A 13992-nucleotide genomic window follows, 5' to 3' on the forward strand; every position below is an offset into this window, starting at 1 on the left:
CCCCTTGACGCCCTCTCTTGCCTCCCTCTCTTGCCTCCCTGCCCTCTTCCAGCTATTATGCCGTCCTGTACCCCATGGTGTACCCCATGAAGATCACGGGCAACAGGGCCGTGCTGGCGCTGGTCTACGTCTGGCTGCACTCCCTGGTCGGCTGCCTGCCCCCGCTGTTCGGGTGGTCTTCGGTGGAGTTTGACGAGTTCAAGTGGATGTGCGTGGCCGCCTGGCACCGGGAGCCTGGCTACACTGCCTTCTGGCAGATCTGGTGCGCGCTGTTCCCCTTTCTGGTCATGCTGGTGTGCTACGGCTTCATCTTCCGCGTGGCCAGGGTCAAGGCGCGCAAGGTGCACTGTGGCACAGTGGTCATCATGGAGGAGGACGCCCGCAGGGGCGGGAGGAAGAACTCCAGCACCTCCACCTCCTCCTCGGGCAGCAGGAGGAGCGCCTTCCAGGGAGTGGCGTACTCGGCCAACCAGTGCAAGGCCCTTGTCACCATCCTGGTGGTCATCGGTGCCTTCATGGTCACCTGGGGCCCCTACATGGTCGTCATCACCTCCGAGGCCCTCTGGGGGAAGAACTATGTCTCCCCAGCCCTGGAGACCTGGGCCACCTGGCTGTCCTTTACCAGTGCCGTCTGTCACCCCCTGATCTATGGACTCTGGAACAAGACTGTCCGCAAGGAGCTCCTGGGCATGTGCTTTGGGGACCGGTACTACCGGGAGCCGTTCGTCCAGCGGCAGAGGACCTCGAGGCTCTTCAGCATTTCCAACAGGATCACAGGTGACTTGGGAGGCAGTTAGGAAGGGACCCACCACCGGGCAGGTGTATTTGGGGGCTTTCTTCCCAGACGCTCGGTGGGTGGGCGGGTTCTCCTGTGGCCTCACCTCCTGCTCAAAGCACAGACTTCTAGCTGGACGCGGTGGCACAGGCCTATAATCCCAGGGATTGGGAGGCTGAGGCAGGAGGATCGTGAGTTCAGAGCCAGCCTCAGCAATAGTGAGGTGCTAAGCAACTCAGTGAGACCCTGTCTCTAAATAAAATGCAAAATAGGCCGAGGATGTGGCTCAGTGGCCGAGTGCCACCGAGTTCAATCCCTGGTACCAAAAAAAAAAAAAAATCCAAGCACAGGTTTCCTGTGGGTAAGGAGCACTCTGTCCCTGGGATCCCAGACACCTTTGTGCCACCCAGGAGGCCAGCGTAGTTTCAGAAGAGTTAGGCCAAGGACACCAGGATGCGGAACTCTGTCTTCAAAGCCCCGTCTGGGGCCCTGGTCTCAGCGCAGTTGCTTCCTCTCTGGAGAGAAGGGGTCTGTGTGGCACAGGCCTGCCCGCCCCCTCCCCTCGCTGCGTCCCCTGCCTGGCTCCCTGCCCAGCCAGCTGCTCACCCAGACCTCCCTCCCAGGCCAGGGGTGTCCTCTCTGGCAGGTGGCAGTGCCAGACTCAGCCCTTCACTGAGATGTCACCATGGGGACCACCTGCCCCTCCCTCTGCCAGCTGACCCCAGTCAGTCTCACCACACTCGTGAGACCCAGAGGAAGCCTACTCTCCAGGGCTCAGGTTTCTCTCACTTTTGAAACAGTTTTAGACTTGCAGGAGCGTGGGACACGGACAGGAGCTTCGCAGCACAGGTCAACAGGCGCGGCCGGGAGGCGGGCTCACCCGGCCCTGTGGAGCCCGCCTCACAGCAGGGAGACTGGACATGGGCAGGAGTGTGCTGGCGATGGCCCCCGGGTCCTGCACTGGCCGAGCCGCTGGGCCCCCTGGTGACTTCTGTGGCAGTCTCTGTTAGTCACCTTTCTCCTCCAGCGGCGGTGGCTCCGGCTGTGGGTCCTGCCCCGCGGCTGTCGCTCTGCTCTTCTGAGGGGAGGCAGCTGGGAGTTCTGAGGAGGCCACGCGGCCCACCGCAGGAGCAGCTCCAGGGCGCAGTCGGGTTGGGGTCTGACCTCCAGGCGACTTTGAGCAGCTCCTCAACCTGCTATGAATTTCCCCTCATGAAAGGGAGGGGTCCCCACTCCCCCTCAAAGGGAGAAAGAAGTGACTCCTAATAGCAGGGACACTCGGTGGCAGAGGTGACAGGGCATACCGATGGCTTTCCTGGCGTTTTCCGAGTGTCGTCCTGGAGACAAGACGCCAGTCTGAGGGTGTTTAGTTCAGTCACGGAGAAAGGCTCCTGCCGTGTCCTCGCATTCTGCCAGCCAGAGCCCTCCCTGTGCAGGGCGACCTGTGCGCCGGCAGGACCTGTGCTGGCGTCCTTTCGCTGGCCGCCCCATTTGTTCAGATTGTGCAGAGTCCGTCTTCCAGGCAGAAACGATGGGCGCTTTCTGTTCCCGCGAACTTGAGGACGAGGCAGGAAACGAGGAGGACAGAGAGGGGGAGGGAGGGGCAGCCAATGGGACATCTGCTCGCTGCCCAGTTCCCAGGCGCCTCGCCATGACTGTCCTGGGGTCCCGCGGCTCTGACCGGGGCCGGTGGAGAGCAGCTGCTGTGGTGGGGTTGGCCAGCCAGTGGCTGCGCCCTGTCCCACGTGGTGAAGGGCTGTCCTGTGGGTGCCTCGGGTGGAAGAGCTCGTGGATGACGGGCTCCGAGTCCTTGGCCTCCTCCAGGGACAGGACCTGGGGAGTCCCTCGGTTCCTCCTGGCAGGGCCTGAGGGCAGCAGGAGGCAGCGGCAGCGGTAGGAGTCGGGAACGAGGCAGGAAGCGCCCGTCCTGGCCGCGCCCTGACTGAGCAGGCAGGAGGCTGGTGCCCCTGTCTCAGCTCTCTGTGGCAGGGCTGTGGCCGGCAGCTGATCCCTAAACCCAGAGGTCGTTCCTGCCACAAACCTGCCTCTGGGCCCCCTCCTGTCCCCCGGAGTGCCCCAGAGCTCCTGTGGGGAAGGATGGTCTGATCCACTCCAGAGCCAGCAAGAGTGCCCTGGGGCTGTCTTGGTCCTGCGGGTGTCCCTGTGCAGGGCGCCTGGGAAGCTTTCAGCAACAGGTGCAAAGGCAGAAGCCCATTCCGCAGTGCCCCGAGTCCCCGCTGACTGGAAGGCCTCACGTGACAGCGACCCCTCAGGCTGCAGGTCTCAGCCACCATCAGTGGGTTCAGAGTCTCTCATTTCTGTTTGTCTGGAGTGGAAGCTTTCCGTGGGGTACCATCTGCCACGGGGCCACCAGACCTTCTGCTTGTGGGGTCACCGGCATGTTCCCCCTGGGATCCTACCTAGCAGCTGAGGTGTCTGGGCCTCCTGGAGGTTGTGGCAATGCACCTCATGGTGGTGGGGGGTCAACCTGAGTGGACCTTGGCTTCAAGTGATGAAAGGTGTGCCCCATGCCAACATTGGCCTTAGGCTCTAACCCCAAGTCCAAAGCTGGCAGGCAGAGGGAGGAGGGGCCTTTGGGAGAGCAGGCAGCCCTTCCGCCTGCAGCGCCAGGCCTTGGGAGCACGGCCGGACACAGGTGCCCTCACCTGGGGCTGCGCTCTGGGCTCCTGTGGCTGCAGACAGAGCCTCCCGCTGGCCTCCTGAGAAGGAGGCTGCTGCCTCCCATCAGGCCCTGTGAGGTGCCAAGGCTGAGGAGAGGCGAGGAAGCCCTTGAACTTGCCCCTTTGCTATTCTGAGTAGCTTCCGGGAGGCACCTTTGGGTTCTTGGTTCCTGCAGGTGCCTGCTTCACCCTGGAATCCTGTCGTGGTTTCAGTTCTAAAAGGATCAGTGGCTTCTACCCACCACGTGCTCCTGGGAGCCGCAAGCCCAGGGCCCGTCCCACTGTGCTGCTTTTTTAGGGGTTGGATTGGGCCCCAGAGATGTGTCGTTCCTTGGGGAACGTTGCAGGGTGCCTGGACTTTCCGGCGGGAAGTGCTGGGTAAGCAGCCATGCCACCTGGTGCCCAGCCACAGTGGTCTGGCACAGATGGTCCTCCCACTGGTGGACGCTGAGACATGTTCCAGGCATTTGCCACGGCCTCAGATTTGGTGTCCAAACCCATGTGGCGACCACCCCCGCAGCTGGCAGGGGCCCTGCGGTGCTGCTCTCCACACCAGGCCTCCTGTTGAACACAGCCATGATCTGCACCCAGACCTGGGGGAGTGGCCAGGTGCAGGGAGGTGCTGGGTGTCCTCTGGCCCCAGCCTGTAACCAACACCCAACAGTGAGGAAAGCAAAGGTGCATCTTCTTGTGGGGTTCCCAGAGGTGATGAAAAGAAAGTTCTGAGGGAAGCTTGCTGGGACTGCCATTCCTTTGCCACCACCATTTCCTCCCTGGCTCCAGGGAAGAAAGGAAATAGTACATTCTGTCACTTTGTACCCTCAGAAGCACGAGGAAGAAATCAAAGATTGAGGTCTTCTACTGGGAGTGTATGGTAGAATACAAGAGCATCTTTAAGGTAGATCATTGTCTTAGACCATTTTCTGCTGCTGTGACAAAACACCTGAGGTCAGATAGTTTATAATGGACAAGGATGATTCTGGAGTCTGGGAAGCCCAGGAGCATGGTGTCATTGGGCAAGGGTCTCTGTGCCGTGTCATATCGCGGCGGGAGATGGAACAGCAAGAGCAAGTTGAGGCCAGACTCACTTTGACACCACGCCCACTCTCGAGGTCACTCACCAGCCTCTAGAATAATGAGGTTGACCCATTCATCAGGCCCCACCTCCCAACGCGGCTGCCCTGAGGATGACGTTTCCAACCCGAGCTTTGGGGACCCATGCCAGCCACGCAGTCGTCACAGCTGCTGGGCAGGTCTTCCTGGGGCATCTCAGGAGTTTTGCGTTTGTCTTCTGTTTTAATTTCTCAGAGCTTTTGGGGCCTGTGGTCCTTTTCCGGGAGCTCCGGCCTCGGGTCTTAGGGATTCTTTATCTTCGCTCAATGGGGTCCGCATGGTGGCTTTTTCCTTAAGCTCTTTGCACAGTCTCCCCAGGCCCCCCGCCCCCCATCTTCCTGCTGGTGCCTTTCCCAGCTGCTGCTGGTACTTGCCCGACCCTTCACGTCCAGCACCGCAGCCTGGGCAGGCGGCTGGGAAGCCATGCCCGCAGGGTGCCCGGGGTGCCCGTGGGGTGCCCTGCAGGCCGGCCCCACAGGCTCTTCGGCCTGGCCCTGGTCCTTCTGGGCAGGTGATGGGCAGCTCTTGNCCCTGGGGGTCGGGCAGCGAGGCTGAGGGCCGAGAGGCCGAGGGCCCAGCTTGGCCTGCCTGCAGCAGCGCCTGGCCTCGGGTGCCCACGCCTGCTGGCCCTGCCCTGCCGGCCTCGGTCCCCTTCCCTGGCCGAGTCCCATCCTTATGAGTGTTTCCAGCTCCCAGCATCCTCTCCTCCTTTGTATTTGAGCAGGATTTCGGGAGGGGGACCCGGGGTCTGGCCTCCAGGCTGACTGCTACCTCAGGTGCCCCCACCCGCCTCACTGCCCGGGCTCCCCGTGGAGACCCGAGGCCTGCCCCAGTGGGATGGGCAGGGGGACGGGGGGCAGCGGAGGTCTCCTCCAGGGCGCAGAGCGAGTTTTGCCAGGGAGGCTGGGCAGAGGGGAGTGGGGGTCAGCCGCTGGTCACCGTGTCACACACCCATGTTGCTTTTCAGACCTGGGCCTGTCCCCACACCTCACGGCACTCATGGCAGGAGGCCAGCCCCTGGGACACAGCAGCAGCACGGGTGACACTGGCTTCAGCTGCTCCCGGGACTCGGGTAAGCTTGCTGGCTGGGCCTTCTGCCGCTGTGCCCTGCTGCCCTGTGAGAAGGCAGCTCTGGGCCGCTCTCCTGCACGGGGTGGCTCTGTGGTCGAAAGTGTCTGAGAAGTTGATTCAAAAGTAATTTGTTATTCTAATTATAATAACCTCTGACCCGAGGGCCTGGAGTCCACCTGCTGGCCTTGTCTCCCGCTGGCCCTGGGCAAGCTGCTTCGTCTCATGCACCCGAGGGCCCCCACTTGGCAAAGGGGGGCAGAAGCCCCTGTATCAGAGGGCGTCTGTCCCTGGCATAGAGGAAGCCCCCGGCGAGCTGTGGCCTTGTCATTGTGGTCCACCACGCCTGCTGCCTGGGAGAAGCACCTCCCAAGCCCACCCAGTCTCGCTGAGCCCCTCCCTGCCCACTGGGCCCGCACCGTGAGCCCGTTCTGGGACTGTGGGCCTGGGTGAGCACCCCACCCCCCCCGAGGCTGCCAGGGTCTCCACGGGGCCAATTCATGGCTCCACGCTGCTGAAGAAGCAGGGCACTGGCCATACCTGTCACCCGTCCTGCTGGGGCGTGGAGGCGGCAGTGCCCAGCTCAAGCAGTGGCCTGGGCAGGGGTGTTCCACTGGCCGCTCCAAAAAATCCTTTGTTTTTCGTTTTGATTCCCTAAGAACTTCAAGCTCCCAGGTCTCCGTGGGCACATGGCACTGAAGGGGTCACCCAGAAGACCCTCTCCCCCAGTCCTGCCCACCTGCCCCTCCTAGTCTGGCAGCACCCGTGCGGGTGGCTCATAGCCCACTGCCCAGGGGGGGATACCGGGCGGCCTCTGTGTATGGAGGCCGCTCCCTGCTGTGTGCGGACCCCAGAGTGTAGTGACGGCTGGGGCGGTTCGGGGAGGTGCTGCAGGGCAGTTAGCTGCCCCTGACCAGGGTTTGAAGGAAGGGAGAGGGCCGAGGGGTGTTGGGAGGGAGGGGACCTGGCGTTGCTATCAGACTGCACAGTCCACCCTCTGCCTCAGGGACAGACGTGATGCTGCTGGAAGACTGTGCGTCTGAGGACACCCCGCCCGCCCACTGCACCTGCCCGCCCAAGAGGAGGAGCTCGGTGACATTTGAGGATGAAGTGGAGCAAATCAAAGGTGGGTCTCTGTGACGGATTGCTTCAAGAAAACAGCGGGGGAAAGGAGGATCTGAGGGAGACGGCTTGGCCGAGCCCTGCCCGCCCCAGACACCCCCCACCCCCCCACCCCTGGTCTCACTGGAGTCCGGAGGCTCCTAGCTCAGAGCAAGCGGCATCTAAGCCGGGGAAAGCAGCTGCCCAGCTGCCCGCACACCGCCCAGGTCCTGGTTCCCTCTCCTTCCTCGTGGGCGATGTGCGATTAGGAACGTGGACCTGGCCTCTGAGCCACAGCTCCTTCCAGTTGGCCAGCGAGTAGAAGCCACAGCTGCCCCTAAGCTGAGGTGGGCGCTGCAGCCCCTCCCTCCATCTCCCGCTCCACCTGTTCTGAACACCCTGCCCCTGCTGCTCTGGGCCTCGGGGTACAGCCTGCCGAGTTCAGGGACCACAACAGAGCCACCCAGCCGCCCACAGATTTCAGACTCTGTTCCCTGAACCCAAGGGCAGGCAGCAGCAGCGTGGCTGGGAGGTGGATGTGGTGGAGGGCCAGGGTTTTAAGTCTCCAGAATGGTGAATGCAAACATGAGGACAGGCCCAGCAGAGTCTGTAGCCATCATTCATTTCTTCTACTTTCTCTCTACAAAATTAATGTCCTGCCTGAATTCAGAGTGAACACAGAGGTGGTGATGCAGGGCAGGGAGAAGAGACCGAGTCATCCACTTCACAGACAGAGTCGAGAATGGAGCGTGGACCAGCAGCCCCCCAGGCTTCATAATTATTATTTTTACAGAAATGATTATCCCACACAGGGCCACCTGTCCCTTCACACCTGCGTCCTGGGAGGGCAGCCCTGAAAGCACCTTTTTGTAGGCCTGAAAGAGAAGGCACTGGCAGGGTGCCACCCCTGCCCCGTGAGGGGCAGAGCAGGGAGGCCAGTCCTCTCCTGTCTGCCCTCCTGGAGAGTGGCATGTAAGCTGGGCATATGGCCCACGCCTGGAGTCCCCGCCACTCAGGAGGCTGACATAGGCTGAGGCAGGAGAATGGGAAGTTCAAGGCCAGCTCAGCAACTCAATGAGCACTTGAGACCTTGTCTCAAAAGAAAGATTAGTGGATGTGGCTCAGTGGTGGAGCCCCTGAGTGTGATCCAGTGCTGACCCAAAAGGCAGGGGGTGAGTACGTTGCTGCTCCTTAGGAAATGAGAAAGGCAGTGCGTCTGTGATGTAGGGCCAGGGTGTGACGTGAGGAGCGGCCTCCCTGTCCTCTTCGTGTCGGTCTCCAGCGGTCCCAATCCTGGTAGGGTTCCTTAACATCTCTCCACCCTGAGGTCCCATGACTTAGGAAGCTCTAGCAATGTGGAGAGGAGAGAGCTGGCATCTGGGTCTGTGGTGGTTGCAGCCACGGATGGTACCCAAAGCTGGGGATCCAGAAGAGCAGAGAACTCTTCCCAGATGGCTGAGCACCTTGAAAGGAACTCACTTGTACTGCAGAGACCCTAGGAAGTAAACGCCCTCCTCTGTGCAGATGAGGAACCAAGGCCAGACTCAGTAACTTCCGAGAGTTTCTGGGTAGCAAGTTGGGAGTCCAGGATTGTAGCTGGGGAGCCTGGCGTCTGCCACCGCAGTGTGCCTCCCCTCCCAGGGCAGGGCAGCTGCGGCCGCCTCTGCAGCGCAGCCATTGGTCCTGGCCCTCTGCTAACTTCTCTCTGCCCTTTCCCCAGAAGCTGCCCGGAACTCTGTCCTCCATGTGAAAGCCGAAGTACACAAGTCCTTGGACAGCTACGCAGCCAGCTTGGCTAGAGCCATTGAGGCTGAGGCCAAAATCAACTTATTTGGGGAGGAGGCTTTGCCGGGTGTCTTATTTTCAGCACGAACTGTCCCAGGGGCTGGTCCCGGGGGTCGCCGAGGTAGCAGGGCTCTTGCGAGTCAGCGGCTGCAGCTGCAGAGCATTGAAGAGGGGAACATTTTAGCTGCAGAAGAGAGATGAGGGCCCCAGGAAGGGCTGGGCTGGATGGAGCCAGGGGTGCTGGCCTTCACGGAGTCCCCGGCCATCTGTGCCAGGGCCTGGGACATGTCATCACGCTCAGGGAAGGAAGCACCTGGTGTGCAGCCGCGGAGGGACTGAAAACGATGGCACCGGTCTGTGACTTCAGTATCTGCTGTGAGATGCGTGTCGGCTGCTTCTAGGTCCCAGTGACAGAACCAGAGGCATCTGAAGCACCCAGGGCGGATGGAGGTGTGGCCCGCAGGAGGAGCAGGGACTTGGAGGAGACCACTGCACGGACCCTTTTCTCTTCTCCACAACCTGTACCAGGAGTCCAGCCGCACACTGTCCCCGACGCCTTGGGCGGAAGCGGCCTAGTGTGGCTGAGCACAGCAAGGAAGTCCCTCGCCTGCAGCTTGCCCTGGGCGCTGTGGGCTCCAGGCAGGCAGCACGGGGCAGCCACAGGTACCCAGTAGTCCACGGGGAGCATCCAGGAGCAGGGATCTGGTTAGGACCTGGCCCACAGGCTGCCAGGACACCCTCCCCCTCCCCACTGGCAGATTCTTTGGTATTTCAAAAGAAGGGAGAAACCACTATAAATAAGACAGAAAAGGCAGGTGCCAAGTGTTCCACTTCCAGAATTTAACAACAAACACATCTGGTGAGGACAGGTCAGTGCGTCACCAAGACTGACTAGGGTTGTGGCACCAAGCCAAGTCAAGAAGCAGACACTGTTAGTAGGAGGGCAGTTTCTGCTGGTCCTGTCTAAGTGCCCTGTGAGAAGGGCTGGCCTTGGGGCCACACTGCTACTCCTGGGAGCAAGTTCCTGTTACTGTGGCCCAGGGGCAGCACAGGATAGAAGGCACTGGACCTGGACTAAGCAATTCGAGTCCTGGGCCCGGCTCTGCCTCGGTCCCCACATCATGGGACACCCTGTCGCCTCTCGACATCCTTTGTAAAATGGGAAAGGGGAGTGGGGAGTTGACCTGTGGTCTCCGAGATCATTTCTAGCTTCTGCTCTTCTATGATATCGCTGAATTGATAAATTAGATACAGGGAAAAAACCTTCGGAAGTGGAGCACAAGACCAGAACTGGAACACCTGGGTGTAGCTCCTGATGGGTGTGAAGCACTGCCAGTCCGCCCTGGCCATGGCCTGTGTGGCTTGCTGTTTGGAGCACAGCCCTGATGGAGTGCCCAGCACCAAGAGTGAGGGAGGAGGAGGGTGTGGCCCCAGAGGTGGAGACACAGTGGTGAGGTGTTTCTATGGCCAGGTTCCTCTCTTCCTGTTGATTTGCAACAGCCCTTGGAGTGTGGGCTTGTAGTTGCTGTGGTGAACCCCCTCCTGTGCTGCCCTTCAGCCTGGTGATCACCTAAGCCAAGTTCAGGACTCTCCCTTGCCCTGGTCAGCAGGGGTACTTCCAGAACTTGCTGTGGATGACTTCCGAAGTGTGCCCCTTGGGAGTCTCACCATCCTCTGGAGAGGCAGCCTTTGCCGTGTGGCAGATACCAGTGGCTGGCTGGTCCCTGCCCTGCAGCTCACAGAAGACCTTCTATGAGGCCTAGGGCAGCCACCTCATAGTGCCTGACCTCAACAAGGCAGGTGCACAGGCTTCCACTGCTGGCCCACAGGCAGCCCACGCTCCCGCTGCCAGGTGGTGTCCGTTTTCTATGTATATCTGTGTGTATCCTGTCCTGTTTCAGAAGGGACCATATTCCTGATTAGTATGCACAGAGACAGAACAGGGCAGAACCTTACCTCTGGAATGAGTTCCTGTTTAGGGATTTTTGAGTGCAGTAAACTGGCTTGGGACCCAAGGGCTGAAGAAAGCTCCCCTGATTATGCTGCTCTAGGGAAAGAATGCAGACTCCAAGCCCCCATTGCTGACCACAGACCAGCTGGGATACAGTAGGATTTAGTCTGAATTATCCTAGAAAAACTGCATCTCACAAAAGGATTCGCCTTCCTTACTGAGCGAGGTCCATTCATTTTACTCTTCTACTGGACACTGCACACCTGCTGTTTGTGAAGCACCAAGCTAGGTGCTAGGGGCAAGAACACTAGAGTATCTTCTCCCTAATTTTGGGAGAAATACCTGGGAGATGTGATTCTAATACAAGTCAAGTACTGATTCTAGAAACAGAGGTGGGTATTTCCAACCAGGAGTTATGGAGACCCCCCAAATTGGTGACAGTGCAGCTGTCTTGAAGGATGTCTGGTAACTAGAACCATATTCTGCAGTATTCAGAAATTCAGATTTGCTCGGTTGACCTAGAGGGATGTGTGTGCGGGCACCAGGGGGCAAGAACATTCTACAGTCCCCAAGCATTTTGGAGAACACTGCTTTTGCAGCTCAGAACCCCCAGCTAAACCCACGCTCATACGTGGTGAACCCACGGACAGTGCAGGTGGGACATCTGGCCACTTTTATTTAAAAACCTCAGTCCTGGCAGGGGTGTAGCTCAAGGGTAGAGTGCTTGTCTACCATGCATGAGAGTCCTGGGTTCAATCCTCAGGACCACGAAAAAACATAACACAACAAAAATAAAAATCCAGACCCACATCTTCTGGCTTTGTTGAAAGGGGAAAACTTGTGGGGCCTTTGCAAGTCTTTGCTTGTTTCACTGAGATTTACACCTGGCTCCGCCCTGTGCTGCTCTGGATGCCAGCGGTGGGGGCTGCTGTGGCCCAGGAGGCACAGGGTCCCACGCGGAGTAACCCAGCTCAGCACCTGGCCCTTTCCCTGGCCACACGAAGATGAGCTCGGGTCCTGAGACACTAGGTGGCAGCAGCATGGCTGAGAAGGAGGGGACTGTGGCTGAGGGCCACCCTGCTTTGATCCTCCCCGCCCACTGTTCCCATTCATTTAGTTACCACCTCTGCTCAGCTGTGTGACCCTAAGCTAATCACAGCTCCTGGAGCAGTGGGTGGAGAGTCAAGACAGGACCACCTAATGCTCAGGTTCCTTGATTCTCATTTGCAGAGCTGCTTGGGGTCTTTCTGCAAAGAATTGAACCACCATTGACACTAATTCAATATTTGCAAAAGGCCAAGGCAGCCAGGGCCAGAACAGGAGAGGGAGCAACAGTGCACTGACGAGGGAGGGACTGAGGGCTGTGCGCTCTGACAGCCTGCCTGAGAAGCCGGATGCTGGGGTTCTGTGGTGTGCTCAGGCTGCCGCCTCGTGGCTGGATCTTCTGGGCAAGCTGCTTGGTTTCATGTGCAAAGTTCTGGAATCTGTTTCTGTGTGAGACACAAGAGTTTAGGGAGGAGTCCCTCACAGGGATGACAGGAACGTGGGCAAAGCACCCAGGGAGGGCCTAGGCTGCCAGAGAGCAGGGCCAGTGGCTTTTCTCCTCAGGAGCTGCCCCGAGCAGGTTGGATTGTTCCTTTTACAGGGGTCTCCGTGGCAAAAAAGTGAGAAGTTGTTGAAAAGATAACTTTATCCTAGAATGGAGTGCTGACAGCTGTCATTTGCTGAACAGCACAAAAGGACTGTGAGGAAGGGGACAGCAACAGGGAGGAAGGGAGGGAGCGCTGAGTAGCACCAGGAGCCAAGGAGTCTGAGGGAGCAGGAGCCTCTACTAGAAACGCCCTTCCCCCATGCGAATGGCTCTTTGCAAAGACAACATGCTTCTGTATCGCCCTGAATGATCATGAGGGAGGATGAGTCCCAAATCATGATCTTAATTCATACAGGGCAGGGGCATACTCTCTGGGAAGTGCTCCTCAGGAGGTGAGGACAGCTCTCCCCAGCAGTGACAGTGCTTGATGGATTGTGGCTCTTTGGTCACAGCACCCAGAGCTCCAGGCCTCTGAGGGAGGAGGCAGAGACAGGCGTCCGTCCATGTTCTGTGTTCACCTGCAGTGAACACAGAACCCACAGGGAAGAGAGAGGAAGTCAGTCTCAGCCTGATGCTTGGAAAAATGGCCATGACTAGCCATAAATGAGGATGGGAAGGGCAGACCAGCGCCACCCTTATGGTCAGAGAGAAGACAAACAATCCAGGAAGGCCCAAGAAAACTGCCTGAGGTCTCACAAGAGTTAAGCCAGAAGCAGGGCCAAACTCCAGGTCTTCTCCACAAAGAGAGGGAGTCTTCTCTTTGTAGCCCAGAGGATGGGTGCAGTGATAGCCGCCTGCAATCCCAGTGGCTAGGGAGGCTGCGGGAGGAGGGCCACCCTTTCAAAGCCAGCCTCATCAACTCAGCAAGACCCTGCCTCTAAATAAAATATAAAAAGGACTGGGGATGTTGCTCAGTGGTTAAGCACCCCTGGGTTCAATCCCTGGTACCAAAACAAAAAACAGTCACTGTTATCAGAACAGGCCAGAGGCTTCGTAAGGTAGGCAGAAAGAACTACCATCAACCAAAGGGCATGGGAGGTGTTAATATCTGCAGCCTGACCTCAAAAACTGAAGACACAAGGAAAGCAATTAGATTTGTTGAGAAGAATTCAAAGTACAAACCCAAATCTGCACAAGATTACCAGGAACACAGTTTTGGCCAGTGTTCCTTTTATAAGGATATAATCCACATAGCTGTGTTCATTTCCCTCAGAGGCATTTCCTGAGCAGTATCAATAGCTTAGGAATGGGTACACTCCTCCTTTCCTCCACACCACCATTCCGAGATGCCATGAACCAATGCCAATCACCCCAACTCCTGGCAGTCAAGACCCACCAAGCGCAGCGCAGGCTGTGCCTGTCCATCAGTGTCGTGCACATGCCCAAGGGACAGTCCTGCGCTGTGTTCTGACAATGGACACCTGAATGCACTGGGTGTTAAAAACTGCAATACAAACAAAAACCCCAATCCTGAAATATATTTAACTTGAATTTTTGGGATTTTTTTTGAAGAAAAATGTTTAGGATTATAATCAATATTTATAAATAAGTGTTATTTAGAATAGGTCTGTCTGATTAAATGTGTTTCTAGTACATGTATAGTGGCAGAAATTGTGACTCTGTACTGGGACTTGGGCCTGTGGACGATTCTGGGTGCCTCTCCCTTCCCTATTTTTGCAGTCCTGTTCCTATCTCTAGCCTCCCCCGAGGGAGAGGACTCTGGGGCAGATTATTACTCAACAGGTATACCCATTCATGCATTTTCATAACTCCCCACGGCAATTACATTCATGGAATATCATTAAATGAATAATTCTCAGCATGCCACTAAAAACACTCTTAAGCCCAAAGTTTTAAAAGGAGATTTAATGAACATCAGTGGTTTATCATTTATCCATCAATCAAGATATGTATTCTCTGTCCCATA

At 57.9% G+C, this 13992-nt stretch overlaps 1 protein-coding gene across 3 annotated transcripts in view; it reads left to right on the top strand.

Annotated features, from left to right (window-relative positions):
* Gpr161 (G protein-coupled receptor 161) overlaps positions 1–13088 on the top strand; it is a 31221-nt gene extending 18133 nt beyond the window's left edge. For 2 of the 3 annotated variants that reach the window (XM_015491875.2, XM_048810078.1), the window contains exons 3-6: positions 53–777; positions 5537–5641; positions 6644–6763; positions 8459–13088. In XM_015491875.2, coding sequence (XP_015347361.1) covers positions 53–777; positions 5537–5641; positions 6644–6763; positions 8459–8724 — 1216 coding nt within the window. In that variant the 3' untranslated portion in view covers positions 8725–13088. Of the gene's footprint in view, positions 1–52; positions 778–5536; positions 5642–5802; positions 6087–6643; positions 6764–8458 lie in introns of those variants that run through there. The other variant, XR_007350064.1, reaches the window with a different exon arrangement.
* The last annotated feature ends 904 nt before the right edge of the window (positions 13089–13992 follow it).

The sequence above is a fragment of the Marmota marmota genome, unplaced genomic scaffold (genome assembly GCF_001458135.2).
Source record: "Marmota marmota marmota unplaced genomic scaffold, marMar, whole genome shotgun sequence".
NCBI lineage: Eukaryota > Metazoa > Chordata > Mammalia > Rodentia > Sciuridae > Marmota > Marmota marmota.